This window comes from Pavona decussata, unplaced genomic scaffold (assembly GCF_977016875.1).
Source record: "Pavona decussata unplaced genomic scaffold, jaPavDecu1.1 SCAFFOLD_116, whole genome shotgun sequence".
NCBI lineage: Eukaryota > Metazoa > Cnidaria > Anthozoa > Scleractinia > Agariciidae > Pavona > Pavona decussata.
In genome coordinates, this window is record NW_028145530.1 from 153,011 (window position 1) to 172,428 (window position 19,418).

The window sequence follows — 19,418 nt, forward strand, 5'->3', positions numbered from 1 at the left end:
TGGCTCTTAAATAAAGTGATTTATTTCATTTTATATTTATTTTCAATACGTTCGGTGTCCCCTATTCTACACGATATAGTTTTCTAATTTGACCAAACGACATCTTGACATTGGAAGCGTAAATAAAATATAAACTTCTCAGCAAGTCTCTTGGATGCTTAAGAAACTGAAACAGTTTTCCAATATAAACCAATACAATGTAACAAAAATCCAATGATTCTGAATTCATATTTTTAACATAATATTATACAGGACGATGCCTCGTAACACAGAAGTATTTTTGCGCAGTTAAAGACTATGCGAGAAAAGCAGATCTTAACATGTGCTACCGGAATGCAAAAAGAAAATAGGGGGGGGGGGGGTGATTGGGGTAGCAGTGCATTTTTGTTTTATAGAATAATAATTAACCAACAATAATTTTAATTAGCTGCAAAAGACAAAGCAATTTATTGCGTTTCCAAGTTGAACTTCAGCTATCTCTAAAAATTGAATGGTTTTTCGCAATTTTCTTTTTGGATACCAATAACCCTTGCTAGGATCTGCTTTCTCCGCATAGTTATGAACCACGTAAGAATCCCTGTATCCCTCAATCCCTGTATTAGTAGGTGTCGGCCATAGGAAACCCAAGTATGCATATGGCTGGGGCGATTTCGTATACGCAGTAACCAAAGGAGATGCCGTCCCTAAATGCAATATAATTTCACCTATTTGTCAGATGTAGAAAACGACATCTGGGCTGACCTAATTGAATCTGCGAAACGCAGCAAGGTGCGTAGTATTTATTAACTAATGTTTCTAGGTTAATTTATTGACGTTCTCTCTAGCTGATTTTCTAAATGGTAATCAAGGTCTCAGGGTCAATTCAGCAACTGTTTATTTGAAAATAGGGACCTTCAAATTTGACTACGAGTACGAGATTTAGTACGAGTACGACTTTTCAAATCTAGTTTGTGTGGTTTAGATAACCGCTTGTCACACCATTCTTGTTTCTAGGGTCTCCTTATCAGCTGGTAAACAACGGGAGGGAGCGAGAGTTCTGGGGATGTAACTGATTTGAAATTTGAAAGTCGTACTCGTATTCAATCTCGTACTCTTACTCTGATCTGAAGGTCCCTACTGTCTTTCAAAAAGCTGCAAAATTAATACTCTAGGAGTGCATGTGGTTATCTGTTCCCTTTTAACTGCAAAAATTACGATTAACCAGTCCGTAATCGAGATGCTTATGGCTTTTCCATTATCTCATACTTTGGTTAAAGTTCATCCATTTTTATTGGACTCTGCCTGTATCCACTTTTCTTCCTCCTGTATCTCTTATATAATTCGACACCAGCAATAATGGCGGCCAGTCCACCTATAAAGCCCAGTAATATACCAACGGTACCTGCAGCCGATATTTTCCTGCCTTTCCTTGCTTGGGTTTCAGGTGCACCTAAAGATAAAGATAAATAGATTAATTAATGTTTAATAATAAAACTATCGTTAGATGATTTACACTTGGTATATTACTTTTATTATTTTATTATATATGTACTGAGATTTATTGCAAAATGAATTGTCAAATAAAAATGATGCGTTGCAGAGTACACGCAATCTGATTGGTTGTACGAGTTTTCTCACTAGTGAAAAATACCGTATGACCAATCACAAGCCGCAGACGAAAGTTTTCACTAGTGACAAAAATCGTATAGGTTTTCCCGCCTTTCACTGACGGCGTCACTAGGCAAAAGGAAAACCATGGCGTCTTCTTCGAGCAATTCAAGGTTTGCAGATATAACTTCAGTAAAGGAATTTATTGAAGGACAAGAAAACGAAAACACCAGGAAGAAAACTGAACAAAATGTTGCTTTGCTTAAGGAATTTTTGAGGCTAAAAGACGAGTCAAGGCCTGTAGAAGAAATTCCCCCACACGAACTGAGTTCATTCATCAGCGAATTTATCATAACAGTAAGAAAGAAAGAAAACAACGAAGATTACGAACCCACTTCCTTGCGTGCTATGATGGCCAGTTTTGAACGGTATTTAAAGAAGAAGAATTACGGCTACAGCATTATGAGAGACGTCGAGTTTGAAAAAGCACGAACGGCATTAAAATCAAAACAAAGAGATCTCAAGAAGAAAGGCAAAGGCGATAAACCAAACGCTTCAGTTCCCCTCACAGAAGACAACATAAAACTGCTGTATGACAAAGGATTGTTAGGAAAGTCAACTCCTGAGGCTCTACTGAATACAGTTTGGTTCAACAACACAGTCTATTTCGGTCTCCGTGGTTGTAAGGAACACAGAGACATGTGTTGGGGCGATATGCAACTACGCCAAACTACAAATGGCGAGGAATTTTTAGAGTACACTGAGAGACAAACTAAGACTCGAACCGGAGAAAATCCCAGAGATGTCAGGCAAATAGAAGCGAAAGAGATCCCGTCACTGTTTACAAATTCTACGCGGAGAAAAGGCCGTCGGAAATGAACGACAACAACGCGCCATTTTATCTAGCAGTAAATAACTGTAAAAAACAAGATTCTTCTAAACCATGGTTTAAAAAGTCAGCCGTTGGCGTGAACAAGCTGAATTCGTTAATGAAAAAAATGGCAGAAAAAGCCGGGCTGGGGCCCAATGTAAAGAACCATAGCGGTCGCAAAACAATGATCCAAACTTTAACAAACAACGACATCCCAGCGACAGATATTATTCAACTGTCGGGACATAAAAATCTTCAAAGCGTGACAAATTATTCTGTAGTTTCTGAAAAACAGCAAGTAAAAATGCCTCGTACTTTAAGTGAACTGATGTCCGGGAATGTGCATAGCTTAGAAGAAACTAATTCATCTCAAGTGGGAGAATGCTCCACTGATCCTTGAGCTAGCTCGGCGGGTCGCTCGGCGGCAGATCATCACCAACAAGCGATGTCGCTTTTCACGGGCGCTGTTATTCATGGAGGTCAATTCAGCATTTCTATTAACAGCCTCAATCGATCCCCGAAGTTGGCAATTCAAGAAGTTGAGGTGAAGTCTTCTCCAAAGAGGTACAAAAGGCTAAAAGTACTGGATTTTGGCTCTGATTAGAATGCATGCATTACTATAATTAGTTTTACAAAACAGTCAACTTTTTCAAATTTTATATAGTCACGGTTTTGAACGACGATCTTTAAAGCTGAAAATTTTCATTGTCATTTAAAGTTAAAGAATCGTTAAATAATGACAATCTTTAATGAGGAAACTTTTTCACTAAAAAGTGGTTTACAAAAAGGACCTCGAAAATTAAAAATTAAAAATTTACAATGAATAAAAATGCTAAAAGATGCTACTAAAAACTAATGTATCTTATGTGTAATACAAAACTTAAATCAATGAATTAAAAATCTGACGCTTCAAAATATTTACATTATCAGAGGCTCGAATAGTTTTGTCCAGCGAGTTAAAATCACTTACAGCATGATAGCCAGTTCTTTGTTTACCCCAGTTTCTTTTAATGGATGGAATTTTGAGGTTTGCTTTATTTCTTGTGTTGTAACTATGCTGTTCTTGCTGAGTGACTTATGTTAATTCGTGATGCGTGAGACCATTAAGACATTTATATACATGTACGCATCGGCGCTGGAAGCGCCTTTTTTCTAGTGTTAACCACTTCAGTGTAGTTAACGCATCAGACGCAGAGGAATACAGTGGTCGATCTAATATTATTTTAGCCGCCTTATTTTGAAGCACTTGCAAACTAGACATTAAAGTTACATTATGTTTGTCTCCCCAAACTAAATCAGCATACTCGAATAAGGGCATAACAAGGCTTTTGTAAAAAAGGATGCGCGCCTTAAACGGTAACAAATGCTTAATGCGTCTAAGTAGGCCAAGCCTTTGATTAACTTTCCCTGCCATGTATTCGACATGATTTGTCCACGAAAAATCAGACGATATTAAGATTCCAAGATATTTAAAACAAGTAACATTTTTTATACAATGATCAAAGATTGAAACAGTTAGAGCTATTTTCCTCTGTAACTTCTTGTTACTGCCTATAAGCATGCATTTGGTTTTGTCCAGATTCAGTGTTAACTTATGTTCATTCAGCCATTTCGCCACAGCCAGGAGGTCTTGGTTGAGCTTTTCAGTCAGCTCCTGAGAGGAAGACCCATAGCAGTAGATCACCGTGTCATCTGCATAAAGTGATGCTTGACAGGCATCTAGAACGCTTGGCAAATCGTTAATGTAGATGACAAATAGCAGAGGACCCAGAATACTTCCCTGAGGGACCCCATGGGTAACTGGCAATTCATCAGACAACTCGTTCCCACAACATGTACGCTGTTTCCTGTCAGTAATGTAAGAGCGGAACCACTGAAGCGAGTTCTCACATAAACCAATTTTGGAAAGCTTGCGTAACAAAATCCGATGGTCCACAGTGTCGAAAGCCTTGGTTAAATCCAAAAACACGGCCCCACACAGTTTACCTTGTTCCATGTTCAATAAGACTTCATCAGCAAAAGATGTCAAAGCAGATTCAGTAGAGAGCCCCTGCCTGAATCCAAACTGTTTCCTTGTGAGAAGGTTGTTAATAACCAAGTACTGGTAGAAGTGGGAATGCACGGCTTTCTCGAGAAGTTTACTGAGTGTCGGTAAAATAGAGATAGGTCGATAGTTCGATGCATTTGGCCGGTCGCCTGATTTAAATAAGGCTGTAATTTTGAGCATTTCCACAATTTAGGAAATTTACCCGTAAGAATCGATCGATTCAACAGCTTAGTGATGGAGGGAGTGATTGTATTAGCAGAGCTCTTGAGTAGTCTAGCACTAATTTTGTCCAAACCAATTGCTTTATTTGTCTTCAAGGAAGTAAGCTGCTGAAGCACAAACGATTCCTCTAGTTCAGTTAACTGGAACTGAGACAACGGTTGTTCTAAAACCACGTTGCAATTCGACCAGGTAGTCGTTATTTTGTCAGCTAGGCGCTTGCCTATGGATGCAAAGAAGCTATTCAAAGCAGCAGCAATGGATTTGGAAGTGGTGTGCTGAATGCCATCGGAAATGATGCACTGAACCTTTTCTGAGGATGAATTACGATTGCATGCTTCGTTTACAGCTTTCCACATTTTGCCGTGATCTCCTCTGGCTTCCTCGATCATTTCGCAGTAATATTTCGACTTAGCAGATTTTACTAAGCGGTTTACTTTGTTCCTCAGTTTCCTGTAAGTGTTCCAGTGCTTTTCTGAGTTCGATTTACGTGCTTTACGATGATACCAGTCTCGATCTCTCATTGATTCGCTAATTTTGCTATTCATCCAAGGAAGAGGTGTTCCCTTCACACGTCGTCGTTTGACAGGTGCATGATCGTCTGCAACTTCTGAAAATAGTTTGTTCCAAGTCAAGCGTCGTCGATATTGTTTTCATTGTCAACGACGTGCCAAGGAACATTCCTAAGATCTTCGTTTAAATGAATTCGCATCGAAATTCTTGTAAGAGCGATACTCAAACATTCTTGGATGTGCTTTTGTGTGCACACCAGTCTTTAGAATGCAAAACACCAGGTAATGGTCGATCAATGGAAACGGAACAACACCAGATTTAACAATGCGATGTTCATTATTGACAAAAATCAGGTCAATCAAGGTCCGTGAGGTGTCAGATATTCGAGTAGGCTCTTTTATCAGCTGTGTGAAGTCAAAAGCGCGCGAGAAGTTGAGAAGTAGTTGTTTGTCTTTCTTGGGCAATTTTGAATTAGGCATCATGTTTGCGTTTAGATCTCCTAAAATGACCACATCCGATTTTTCAAGATCAACAGCAGGCATACTATCTCGCAGAGACGAGTTAAAAGTGCGGAGATCGGCATCTGGTGCTCTATAAGCGCAACATAATAACGTTGGCTTACATTTATATCGAATTAACTCAATCCATAAACATTCCTGTCCACCAGTATTGATATCATTCCGCAAACGAAACGCCAAATCTTCTCTTACATACATAGCAACTCCGCCATATCCCTCTTTATTGCCAGTGCGATCTAACCTTATGCACACAAATCCAGGGAGTTTTATTTCAGCATCACTTGTTGAGGAATCCAGCCAAATCTCGGACAGAGTTAGCACGTCAAAAGTTTTGTTGTTAATTCCCTCAAGACGCAGAGAGTCGGTTTTGTTTGCGAGACTTCGTATATTCAAGTGAGCAATCTTGAGACCTCTAGTGGACTTGATATCAGGAAATGTCTGGTAGCCGGGATTAATCTCAATGTCACCAGCAAGAGCAATAAGAGTCAAAGCAAAACAGGCACGATGAAAAAGCTTACAAAGCATAACACTTTTTAGTCGTCCATTAGACTCTTGCCTCCGGGTCGGTTTGTTTCGATGAAATGAAGCACCAGCAACTTCAGCCCTGCAATTCATCTGGGAAACAAAATACGTCTCTCTATCGTTAAGCAAAGTGTTCTCATATACATCTGAGAATCTGAAGAACTCCAAAGTGATGTAAATACAGAGAAACACACATAAATTTGCGGAGAGCTTGAAGCCGCGTCCGAACGCCATGATATGCAAATCTTAGCCCTTAACGTTTAAGGGTACACTGTGTTCCACTTTTTTCAGAGTCATTGAATAACTTTAATGTTGATAGGAATTTTTGTACGTTCAGTTTGCTCGAATAAAATCATTCGCAACTCGTTGTGATCTTTGTGTTGATTTCACCGTGCAATTGATAGTTGTTAACATTATGTTGTAATATCTCAGTACATATATAATAAACAAATTACTTCATGGTTGGTTCGCTTGTACGATTTTTATTCACTCGTTGTGAAGAATCGCAAACTCACTCGTTCGTTTGCGACTCTTTACAACTCGTGGATAAAAATCGTACGCACTCACCAACCATGAAGTAATCTCTATTTATTGCTCTGTTGTAATTATTCAGAAAATGCTTGTAAAAGTTTAAGCAATTCAGTGTTTTTGTCTGTAAAGTAACTTCCATAAAACCAGTCTGTCAGTCTTTCTGTCCAGATTAAAGTACTTAGTTGTCCTTAATGTTTAGTTGCCTGTGATTATAAAAAAATTGTTACACATGTACGGCGAATTTCAATAATATTAAGCTAATGCTTTGGCCTGTAAATATACGTCCTATTACCGTACGTTTCCGTGACGCTGCTGTCTCCGGCGACCCACAATACCCTAAGTGCTATAAATTTGCTGTATTACTTTCTGTAGCCAATTGCAACTGATAAGTCAAAGTGGGTAACTATCCCAACTTAGAATTTAAACACTAATTTCTATTTGCTATGTTTATCAACTCAAGCAGTTTAAGGCCTGCATGGGTTTAGGGCTTTTAAGAGGAAAAATGGTTTATTCTAGATAACTTTAACAAATTCAATGGCACTGAACTAGAATTTGGAAGATAAAAAGAACTCATCATTCTGAAAATTTCTAAGCGTAATAAGTGGTACTATAGATCACGTGACAAGTCACGTGATCGTTTTTGTGAAAAAAGCAAAGATTTGACAGGTAGGCGACGGGTTTAAGAGAAAACATCACACAAAAACGCGTTTCTAATAAAGATTATGTATCTCCATCGCTTCACGTTTGGAATGATCGTCCATTGTTCTCCAGAAAAAATTTATCAGGCCAAAGGTCATTTTTTAGTCCACAATTCAACCTTTGATTGTTAATTTCTCCAATTTAAAAACTTAAGGACAATCATTCCAAACGTAGAAAGTTTAATATTTAAAATCTGCTTCGGAAACACTAATTCAGTTATCTATATAAAGAAAATTCGCCACCATATCGCCGATTTACGAAATTTTCATTTTTTGGTCACGTGATGTGTCACGTGATCAAAATTATACGTTAAGGCAAAAGAAAACATCAAGTTTAATATTCAGGGAAAATTTCATCTTGTTCTAGGCAGACAAACCGAAGTTATAGGGGATCATTCATAATTTCTTAACACCCTTCAAACCCAGGCCTTAAACTGCTTGAGAAGGTTTATATCAGGCCTTGACAGCTACTGCAGCGGCCTCAGGATATGGGTCCCACTTTTCTTCGTGCTGCCGGATAGGGTCTCCCTTATTCAACCCACCTCCGAAGGGCGTTTAGTGGTTGTACTTTGGAAACAATTATTTCTTCGACTACAAATCTATCTTGCACCTTATTCTTTTAAAGAAAACCCAGATATTCACTGTTTTTCGTACCTTTGATTCCTGGTACAGAAGTACTAGAGCTGCTAGGCTGCCGGTCACGTGTTCTAACAGTGGAGGAAACCTCACCATCAGTTGAATACTTTCCTGGTTGTTCAGTCGTCACTACAGACGTGATTACATTTTCCATTCCCATCGCTGTTGTCACAGACACAGTACCTTTTCCAGATGGCTCAGCCATCACAGTTGTCACAGGGGTTCTGACATTTTCAGATGTTCTGGGCGTTGTCACTAAGGTGCTTACATTTCCAACTGCCTCTCTCGTTGTGAGCAGGGAGCTAACATTCGCAGGCGATTTGGTCGTTGTTGCGTGAGCGCTTACGTTCTGTTGTTGTGCTAGATAAAGGAAGCAAAAAGATAGGCCACATAAGGAAACATTTGCGAGACAAACGGGTTGTAAATGGTCGAAATATCAGTTAAACTTCCCTTTAACAAACACTCTTCATTAACAATTTTTTATCTGCATTTTTAATGCCCTGATTTCAAAGTAAGTGCACTACGCACAGTCAGTGTCGCAGGACATACGATGAAGCCTCCTAGTGGGGAATTTTTTTACAAAGAGTTCGATCGTGTGGAAACAAACCCAACTTATTACAAGACGGACACTGCGGAAGATGCAATTTTAATTGGGCCAATATTCCAACTAGTACCACTAGCCTCCTTTGTCAGCCCTGTAATCAGTTTGGTTTATCGACACTTAAGGTGATGTCGGACACGTGCATCTCCTCTTCAAGAGATTCAGCAACGAAAATTATTCAGAATAGTTTATAGTACAGTACATCGTGTGGTCCCCTGCATTCAAATGTAGTTTCGCGTGCAAAATTTGCGAACCAGATCAGTTGCAGGAAAATTAGACGTGAAAAGAACTGTTATTTTTATCTTCCGACCTCGAGTTTTAAAAACTCAACCCTAGGTAGAAGAGTTACCACTTTACAGTAAGAATAACGTCATTCGAGAACTTATTTTATTTACTTTCCATAAAGACCATAAAGCACATTAATGTAAGGAAAATAACTGCAATAAACATACAGAAGGAAAACTTCAAGAAACCAACGGGCTTTTATAAAGAGGTCACCTTGAAAACACGATAACTACAAAATTGTGCTGCGTATGTGCTAGCATGAATAAAACAGAATTATTTCAATAAATATAACAACTTGCACATTCTTTTCTTCATGGTAGGAAAGAATTGGAGTTTTCAACGTTTCATCTTAATCTATCTTTTATTTATTTCAGTTATTTTTTCATTTGTTGATTCATTTATTTCTTTTTTCCCCTGAGATATTCTAATACGTTTATTGTGAGCTACTCTAAACTTCGAAAAGAAATTTATTCATGTATGCATGTATTTCAACCCTCAATTCTAGAGTCAGAAAAATGCAAGGGTCAGAATAATCCACAAAAGACGCTATTTTGAACTGAACAGTTTGCATCCAGGTTTGGCGGCAATCAAATGAGCTTTTGAAAGTTTGCAGAGTGGGTCATGTCAGTGTTAATTAAACAGTGTACGAGAGAAGATCAATTATAATTTATCTCTATCTTGATCTTCTGTGTCTAATCTGTTGGTGGTCATTCTGAATTGTTTATATAGGTCTATTAAAATTATCCACAAGTTTGACTTAACTGTCCCAATCGTGCCAACAGTATCTGTTTATTTACAATCTAAATGGGATCGTTGTTGGCTTGTTTGAGACAAGACACAATTTATATCACTGGTCTATCCATGGACAATATATTGACTGGAAGGAATGTCTCCTGGTGCGTATCGAGATAACTCTTAGGCCACAAAATATGTCTGCCATTTTACTTCGTGAAACCCTTTAAAATATATTGAAGGTGTATAATCAGTGATTTTATAATGACAAGGTTTTAACTTCAAGAGAACAAACGAATAAAAGAAAACAAATCTTTCGTTACCTTTTCGTAATCAAAACAACTTTACAAATACCAAAATATTGGTTATATGCACACAATGCTTTATATCACTTGTTATCTTAAGAAAATGTGTCAGTTTGTTATGTCTTAATTAAGTTCCGCACCATTCCCCTTAATAAGCCCGAATGTTGGATTACTTACTTCTTCCACTATCTCTGTAGTCAGGAGGGGTGAAGCATCTCTCTCTGTACCCCTTACTTGTCTGTGGGTTATCTTTCTCTGGCAAGTCATCACACATTGCTGTCCTCTCGAGTCGATTTGCTTGAATAACATCCCTGCATTCGTTTGCATAATCTTGGCAGACTCCTTTGCAGGGTAAATACGGTCCTTTTATTTCTTCACTGCAGCGCGGTAGATAAAGAGAGCATATCATTGTATCGACAAATGCCGAACAGTTCTTAAGGAGAGACTTCAAAGATGAAATAGCTTGCGATGCGTTGTCGAAATTTTGTGTGGAATTAAATCGTGCAGTGTAGTGGTATCCACATTGAATGGAAAGGTTGGATACTGTTTCGTTGATTTGGTGGCATTGCGACTCTGCACGAGAAAGTCCGACTAACAAAGTAACAACCACGAAGAAAATCGACGATGTTGTCGGAAACCTGAGTAGAGAGAGAAGATCAAAGGGTAAATTGAAAAATTGCGCGGTTTCGCTTAATAATCATTATGTAATAGTTAAGAAACTATATTTACACGAGGTTCTACAACATGAATCAAAACAGCGACATAACAATTGGTACTTACATCTTTTTAATTAAAAAAACAGCTGATCTTTTACACGGTCGATTATTTTCTCCGTTTTGATCTCTCCTGATCTGTCTCTGTTTCAGCCCTTAAAAGCAATCGATAGAAGTGAATAGGCTCGCCTTGTTCTGATTGTTCCGTTTTCTGGGTGAGTAACGTCGAAATGCAAATTTCTTTAATTTAATTGGTGACGGGTGAGTTCTCTGGTGGAAAGCATTGAATGCAGTTTGTTGAAAAATACATAAAAGTTGGACAAAATCAACCATCGATAAAATAGTTTGTTGCAACCTGGCCACTTGCTATTCGTGGATAGTGCAGGCGATCAAATTGAGAGTCAGTATGCAAAATACTGGAGTGCGATCAAAACAGAAGGTTGGCATTGAAGTAGCACTTACAGTCATCTTTTCAAAATTCTGGACTTAAATCATTAAACCGTGAAAGTCTCCTACTTTAATACTTGAATTATTTAATAGTTGTTTTGAATAACTTGAGCAGCAATTATTAAAGCCTTGAAAACTCGAGTTTACGACAGTACAGTTTCCTCAAAAAAAATTAAATAAAAAAAAAATAAAAATAAACGAGAAAAGTCTAGAAGTACTAACTAGCAGGGAACGGTGTAGAATCTTCGAATTAGATTCCCACACTGGTCAGAGCGAGGCAAGTTCAACTTCAACGAGACGCTAACACTAGGAAAGATTTGGCAACGTGAGCAAGAGTTGTAACGTTATTTGCGCTTTTTTTAACCGCGGTCAAGGAAAAGCTTTAACTTTAGCAGAATTTTCTAATTTTTTTTTTTTACGTTTGACCCCGGTTTAAGTGTAGGACATTTGATGTCATTTGAGCTTAACTTGCCTTGTGAAACAACTGCTCCGTAACTAACTTAGCAAAATTCACTAATAAAGTTCCTTAACGGCATGCGCAGTTGCCACACAAAAATTATGTCTCGTTCCAGGCTATATCGGTTGAACTACCCGGCATTCCTACCGATTGTGACTCAAACGGAAGTATTTCCGGCTTGTGTGCTGGTTTGATTCTCGTAAAAACAGTTTTCTATCCAAAATACTGCGTCATACAAGCTAAGTACTTCACGTCCGAAGCCTTGAACGTCGAAAAATCATGGTTAATGGGGGCAATGATCGACAACCAGAGCGGTAAGCCATATTTCAGTTATGTACATTACAAAGTACAACAAGATTTCATTTTGATAGTACCGTCGATCGATTTAGATCTTTCCAGACAAATCATCGTTTTCGGTTTAAACTTCCATTGTGGCATTTCTATTTCTAGGAATGAAACTGAAAATAAGAAAGAAGCCGATATTACCCCATCCAAGCACAAATACTAAAACATATGCAAATGTACATGTCGTGAAAATAATTCGATTACGTGCAGACACGAATTGAATCACATCTACATTTTGACATTATATCCTTGCATTTCAAAGTGTGTTTCACCCAGAACTATATTATTTCGCATAATATATACGTGACCTTATTCGAAATTACGTTTCCAAACCTGCGGTTTTCATTTTGTAGCGTCAATTACGGTATTCTCGTGTGACTGTAGTATTTTTAAATACTACAGTCCGTAGCGGTGCGAAGCCCAAGAAGCGCCCTTAAGTCGAAAACGAAACACGCTGCACTCAAACATGGAAACCCAAGAATCACTGAAGAACGTTCAGAACCAGCCTAAACTAGAAGTCTCGGAAAACATCAACAAGACTGAATACATGTAGGCTACTAAAATAGCGATTCAAAAGATTGATTTAATGCTATTCAATAGTGTAAACAATGAAACGGAACATTCAACTGATGATATTTTAAAGCACCTTATTTACACGATGTTCTTCTTCCTGATTTTATTTTGTTGATTAAATGATCAACAAGAAGTCTTTTAGAGTTCACCTAATGTTCGAGCGAATATTTTTACCATGCATCAGTAATAACCGCCAGATTTAAAGAGCTGAGTTTGCCACTGAAGCTTAACCGCATTTCCGCATCTTAAGAACTCGTGACCGTCATGTTGATGTTATAATTCACGGTCTAGGTTATCGTACACAAGTGCTTTGTAAGTTTATAATTAAGTGTCGTCGTCTAGTTGATTGTTTACTTTGGACTTTTAACCATACCTCTCGAGATAGATATGCTTGGCAATTCTTGCTGACCACGTTGGCTTGGAGCGACGTGTAAATTTGGTTTGTTAATGTCCTTAAGCTGCCGTTCTTTCCAAGTTTTTCATTGGATACCTGTTATTTGCATTTGTGTGGGTTTGCCCGGGTTTTCTTAGTTGAGTAGTTAACAGGATTCTGTAAGTTCCCACAGTCGGTTAACCCAAACATGTCTACAATTCGAGTATTTAATTGCGAACATTCGAGCTTCAGTGTAGTCAGGGACTTTTGTCAGACGAGTTGATAGACGTCCATGTAACTTGAGTTGCTATTTGAATATAGGTGATGTTTGTTGAGTGATGCAATAGTAGAAGAGCACTGAGTTATAACTAGCAATATATCAAAATTCGAAATTTGGAAATATAATTCAGAGCCTTGGTGCCTCTACGCTTAACTGCTAAGCGAGCGCTCAACATATTTGGAACAGAATCCGCTTCGTGCATAACAGTGTATTTATATCCAGACTACAAGGCATACAATTTGATCCCTCCTATAATTTTAACCTCAGGCGATAATGAATAGTTTTATCCTGGGCGGTCATTATTCGAGCTTAACAAAGAATTATACGTCTAAGAGGGAAAACAGAAAGAGTTTGAGAGCAAATTTTCGACAATGAGTATTTTACAATATGTCTCGAGGAAAATAAAAGAGACAGTGAAAGGGCAAAAATGTGGCAAGTTTATAATCGTGGTGTAACGACTTTAACTTCCTGCACTATTCATCCTTTGACTGAAGACAAACCGAAACTCATTGCTTACTTTTTGGCCCCCAATGCATGTCTGACAGTCTGAACAATTCTGTCGATCAACGAACGGTCTTCACTATTCCTTATAACACGAAAAGAGGTAAAACAACTCGGTTTCGTAGTTGAATGTTTGCAGTATACGTAGAGTGAGAAATCACTTAATAGAAACAAACCAAAAGGGCACAGGTTGGACCCAGGTCCTTTTGACATGCCTTCTTTGGGAAGGCATATAAGGTTGTAACGTTCACCCACCATAGCATGAACCACCGTGACATGAACCACCATGGGATGAACCACCGTAGGATGAACCACAAAACCACCGCCACATGAACCAGAGGACTGGGCACCACAATTTCCTATTAATTTTACGGATTAAGCTATCAATAAATCTTTAAGTTTACGGTTCTTAAACACGGGGAATAACACATAAAAATTACGAAATACATATCTCACGTGAGGTTTAGTGGGGAATTTTATCTGATAGTCTGTTTGTACAAACGTTGCAAATCTTGAATTCGCGGTGAACTCAGCTAAGATTTCGGAAGGGAAAGATCCTCTCTTGTTTTAAACAGAGCCTCATGAGATGACGGTAAGTGCTTTACCGCATTTAAACAATGCCGTTCTACCTTGAACGGTTCAAGGTGACTCCTGTGTGTTTCACAAGCCTTGCGCGAAAGATAATCACTGATTGTTCAAAATTAAAAAAAGTCTTCCATTTCAAGAGGGCCTCACTCTGAGGTTTAACAACATGCTTTGACTAAAACGGTTCCGTTAAATTTCTCGTTAGCATTAACATGTTCTGTTTTGGATTAGAATCTTCACATAAATAATATTTCAACATATTTTTGCGTTCCATGGATTTCAACCCTCTTCTCAAGTAAAAGAAACCTTGGGGGTCATCGCCAAGGCCAGACACCCTAATTAGCTTAGTGCCATCATCTGACAAGTGATAAGATTAAAATCACATTTTTTGGTTTTAATTACTCTATGAATGTTGCACATATTCTATCTTATCCCCAGACACAAATTTAAAAGTGAACACTACGATTTACTTTACAGAACAGGATTAGCTGGTCAGGATCACATACTGTTTAAAGAGACAGTTTAGCCTCCGTGTTGGGGGACTCCTGTATAAAAGTAACGGGGATGATCGTCATAGCTTTTAAAGGTTAAAAACTGGCGGTTTGGTGCCCGTTAGGGTGGTAAAATCTGAAATTACTTTCGTCAGAGGTATAGTGTTACCCTTTTAGCCGGGTATTGAGCCGAAACATATGAGAGGAAGTCAACTGATTTGTTATCTCTTAGGGGCCAAAAAATTTGTTTCGACCACACCAACAAAACAGAATTCTGTTACCTTTACCTACCCTACAAAATGTGCGACGATCACCCCTGTCACTTTTATATGGGAGTTTCCCCGCCGGGAAGTTAAACGTACCTGCTAATCAGTACCCTATCAAACTGGACGTTGCAAATAAATTCGAGGCCGTAGAGTGTGAGTGAGTGAGTGAGTGAGTGAGTGAGTGAGTGAGTGAGTGAGTGAGTGAGTGAGTGAGTGAGTGAGTGAGTGAGTGAGTGAGTGAGTGAGTGAGTGAGTGAGTGAGTGAGTGAGTGAGTGAGTGAGTGAGTGAGTGAGTGAGTGAGTGAGTGAGTGAGTGAGTGAGTGAGTGAGTGAGTGAGTGAGTGAGTGAGTGAGTGAGTGAGTGAGTGAGTGAGTGAGTGAGTGAGTGAGTGAGTGAGTGAGTGAGTGAGTGAGTGAGTGAGTGAGTGAGTGAGTGAGTGAGTGAGTGAGTGAGTGAGTGAGTGAGTGAGTGAGTGAGTGAGTGAGTGAGTGAGTGAGTGAGTGAGTGAGTGAGTGAGTGAGCGAGCGAGCGAGTGAGTGAGTAACAGTAACGGCTAACAGTACATCTTTATTACGCCTTACTCTCTAAAGGGAGGTATTGGTCTTGTTAATTACAATAAAGGTTTAGTGATATCTACTAGAATAACTAATCATAACAACTAATCAACTAAAAGATCATACAATAACTCCTAATACAATTGGTATAAAATTATTGAGTGAGTGAATAAATGAGGTCAACTTTTTGTATGTAGATAAATAGGCGATACAATATTTACGTCTCAAATACAAAACATCCTATTATACGTGTACGTACAAAATACACTCCTGCGTCAAAGGACACAAATGACATCCACAGCTTTTTAGGTATCAAGGGACGGTCTGACGGCGTTTGATCGGTTCTTTTCATGTAATAGTTTTGATTCTGCGGTCTTTAAATACAGAGGGAGAGAATTGTATGAACCTTTGTATATATTAAACTGAAATATTTTCTCTAAGACGAAATCTTAGGAGTTTCTGTTACTGCTGATCGGGAACAGACCGATAACATATTTATGCACATTTTTGTGAAATGCGTCTAATATAATAAGTCTAATAAGGGGAAGCCGTTTATCCCTTCTCACTGGATCATTATCCCAGTTGAAAAAGTAAAGGAGATCAACAGATCTCCTACCGAGTAGCCTTGCTAGGTAATTATACGGGCTGCCCTATTGTTCAGATTACCACAAACAGCATCACAGTACACGTACACAGGTTGTACTGAAAGCACTAGATGTTGTTTCATTGCATACAAGTTAACCGTTATGTCGATCCTACCTGAGACAACTTTTATAACAACTAACCTTAGAGCGCACTTTATCAAAGTGTTCATTCCATTTTACAAAGCGCACTGTTTTATTGTTCAGGACATAGCGTACTTGTCCATTGTGCCAGGTGATGCAGAGTGCCCAGAAACGTTTCAAAGATGTGAAGACGCAGACTGCTCGTGTGAAGGGACTCTGTACCATTGTTTTCTTTGCGTCAAATCCGCAAAAAAGGGCACAAAGGCATGCATCCTCAAGGACCATTTGTCACTGGCGAAAGCTTGCGTCGCTCCGATGAGGAGGAGGAAGAATGAAATCATCTGCTATTGAGTACTACAGTCGAACCTCCCATAAGCGACTACCCATAATGTCAAGTATATGTGGTCGCTTACGGGAGGTGGTCGCTTACCAGAGGTCAGACCACAGGGGGTCTAAATCTCGGGTAATTTACATATGGTAATAGGCCTTATCACGGTTTTCGACGCCATTTTGACGAGTAGGCAAACAGGCTTGAAATAACAGTGTTTGTATGGAAATCCGATGTCAAATAATTTTCATAAAACATCGCTTCTGAAAAATTCATGAATTGGAAACTTTTGGCACTAGGAAAAGGATTTTAAGAAAAAATTGGAGGGATGTAGCTGTGCCAGAAAGCGTCCAGCCGCGTTTTGAAATTTCCATACATTTGTCTGTATAGCGAGCCAGGCGTGAAGTGATACTAAAAATGGTTCGCGGGAAAAAATACAGGGAAATGTATGGATTAAATGTTATTTCAGTGTGAAGTATAGTGCATGTGTATTTTATCAATTGTTTCAATGCTAAGCTATATCGGGAAACACTTCCGATAGCACCGACTATGAGATTTATCGTTTCCGGCGTCTGCTGTAATGATGCAGCCAACATGTTACAACGACAGATTTTTCGATTTCCGCCCGTGAGAGAAACACCAGATTGTGCGTAAAGTGGTCGCCTACGGGAGGTTAAAATCAATTGAAAATTATGAACAATCATCACTAAAAGTGGTCGTTTACGAGAGGTGGTCGCTTACGAGAGGTGGTCGCCTACAAAGGGTTCCATCTATAGTGATTTGACTCGAAAACTTTTGGTATTTTGGAAAAGTGGTCGCTAATGAGAGGTGGACGCTTACGAGAGGTGGTCGCAAAGGGAGGTTTGACTGTATTTCTTTTAATCGGGGCGGTTTTCAATTTCAATTGAGTGACAAATGTAACTTGTCATGCATGTGCTTTGGTGCATGCTTCACCACACAGTAAACAGTCACTTTCGCAACTAGTACTGAAAAAGTAAAACAACTATTATGTAGCTGCACACGGGTCGTTTAGCTATAGTAGTGGAATGACTGTATCACTCAATCGAAAATAGCGCAATGCTACACCATTCTTTTTTATTACTCTTACAAAATGGTTCATGTAACTAATAGAAATTTTAAAAATTTGATACGATGACAATTTTATTGGGTAAATCGGACGACAGTGGTATATTCAGACTGTTTTGTGAGTTGGCATGGAAGGCCGAAACTAAAACGAGGGCTCAGATTAAAGTTTAGCTACGTTTTGCGGGCTCAGTGTAAAACTGGGAAAGAAGATAGGCCTGCGCGACTCCCACTCGCGTGTTTTTAGCCATGTTCAGTTATAGTTTTGCTATAACGAGTATGTCTTTCAGGGAAAGCCCTCTCTTGTATGAGCGGTGCTCCCTGCAAATTTTCTTTTAGCGCTTCATTTTCTTCTTATTAAATGCCGTTTATGGTTTGGAGGATTTGCGTGATAGTCACTGAACAAAGCCATTTGCTTAAATGTCGCATGTTTTGTATTTTGATCTCAAAGGTCATGTCTGGGTGTTGCGTTCTATCTATTTGACCTCTTGTTGTTTCAGTTTAGCGACTGTCGTTCTCATGCCGTTTGTGGCAATTGGTTCAGGCTTCGTATGGCTCATTTCAGTGTGTCTTGCGACAGTATAGCCTCTCTTTTTATCTTTGTAATTGTAAGGATAGGATTTGAACCGTGTAATAATCATTATCTTGCAGCTTTTGTATTGCCGGGCCCGGCTTTTGTGGCAAGATGTTGAGTTACTTGTCACGGTTATTTGTCGCTAAACCTTTCTTTAGCATTGGAGCTTCTTTTTAAAAAAGCTGTACAATGCGTTAATTTGAGGGCTAAATGCCGCTTTAGTTACGGCTGTGTTTTCTGTTATTGCTCCGCTCCGCTCTGTAACTGTGAGGTTTGTGTTTATGTTGCGGGAGGTTAGTATTTTCCTCCTGTGTTTTGATTACGCCTTAGACTTACATTAAATTTAAAATTAAACTTAAATTTACAGGGAGCGGCACCGCTCATACAAGAGAGGGCTTTCCCTGAAAGACATACTCGTTATAGCAAAACTGTAACTGAACATGGTTAAAAACACGCGAGTGGGAGTCGCGCAGGCCTATCTTCTTTCCTTTTTACACTGACAATTGTCTCCCCACAATTTCCTTGCTTGAAAAGCAAGGACTATATTTTAGACTAAAGATTAGCATATAACTTGTATGTAATTCTTAATTCTGTATGCATTTTTCTCATGCAGTTTCATGGTCATTTAGATAAACTGGGAGGTTATTATCCTTGAAAAGCATAGTAAACGAGAACGAATCTAACTTTACGTCTAGTGATCATGCCGTACTAATTTGAACCTTTTCCCTGAATAAACTGAGAAGAGAGTAACGACAAGTCGCACTTTTTCGGCCGAGGAAAGATTCCGGTAAGTATTAGATTAATACATTAAAATGAGAGAAAATGATTAAAATAAAATGACTAAAATGATTAATTAAACGTTTACTGAGATTGGAACTGAATTAATAGCTTGCTACGGCATTTCCGGATTTCGCGTAGGGTGAAACAAAAACCAGAAAGGCATCTGCTCTCGCAGGCTAGTAAATAAATGGTTGAGTTCATTTCATGTAGAGTTAAGACTCGGCTATTTTGATGGCTTAATGAAAATATGGGGAAGTATTTATCTATAGTAAGGGTT

The 19,418-nt window shown here is 38.8% G+C and overlaps 2 protein-coding genes and 1 pseudogene across 2 annotated transcripts in view; 2 read left to right on the forward strand and 1 right to left on the reverse strand.

The window, feature by feature from the left end:
- Positions 1 to 13,096, reverse strand: LOC146469823 (uncharacterized). Its single transcript, XM_085122808.1, has 5 exons — positions 12,974 to 13,096; positions 10,846 to 10,933; positions 10,243 to 10,703; positions 8,161 to 8,502; positions 1 to 1,429 (listed from the first exon to the last, which is right to left on the reverse strand). Coding segments are annotated over exons 2-5 (984 nt in total). The 5' UTR covers positions 10,848 to 10,933; positions 12,974 to 13,096; the 3' UTR covers positions 1 to 1,250.
- LOC146469824 (uncharacterized protein KIAA1958-like) lies at positions 1,596 to 3,062 on the forward strand (annotated as a pseudogene).
- The window catches only part of LOC146469825 (uncharacterized), a 24,917-nt gene continuing 17,351 nt past the window's right edge, over positions 11,853 to 19,418 (forward strand). Inside the window, exon 1 of the mRNA XM_085122806.1 lies at positions 11,853 to 11,996. The gene's annotated coding sequence lies outside the window, so the exon portion shown is untranslated. The remainder of the gene's footprint in view (positions 11,997 to 19,418) is intronic.

Bases quoted from the DNA above. Each gene is read 5' to 3' on its own strand.
- LOC146469823 (XM_085122808.1), bottom strand. The intron at 8,503-10,242 runs GTAAGTAATCCA...TCCTTTATCTAG, and splicing joins CTACAGAGATAGTGGAAGAA to CACAACAACAGAACGTAAGC. The intron at 1,430-8,160 runs GTACGAAAAACA...CTTTATCTTTAG, and splicing joins TTCTGTACCAGGAATCAAAG to GTGCACCTGAAACCCAAGCA.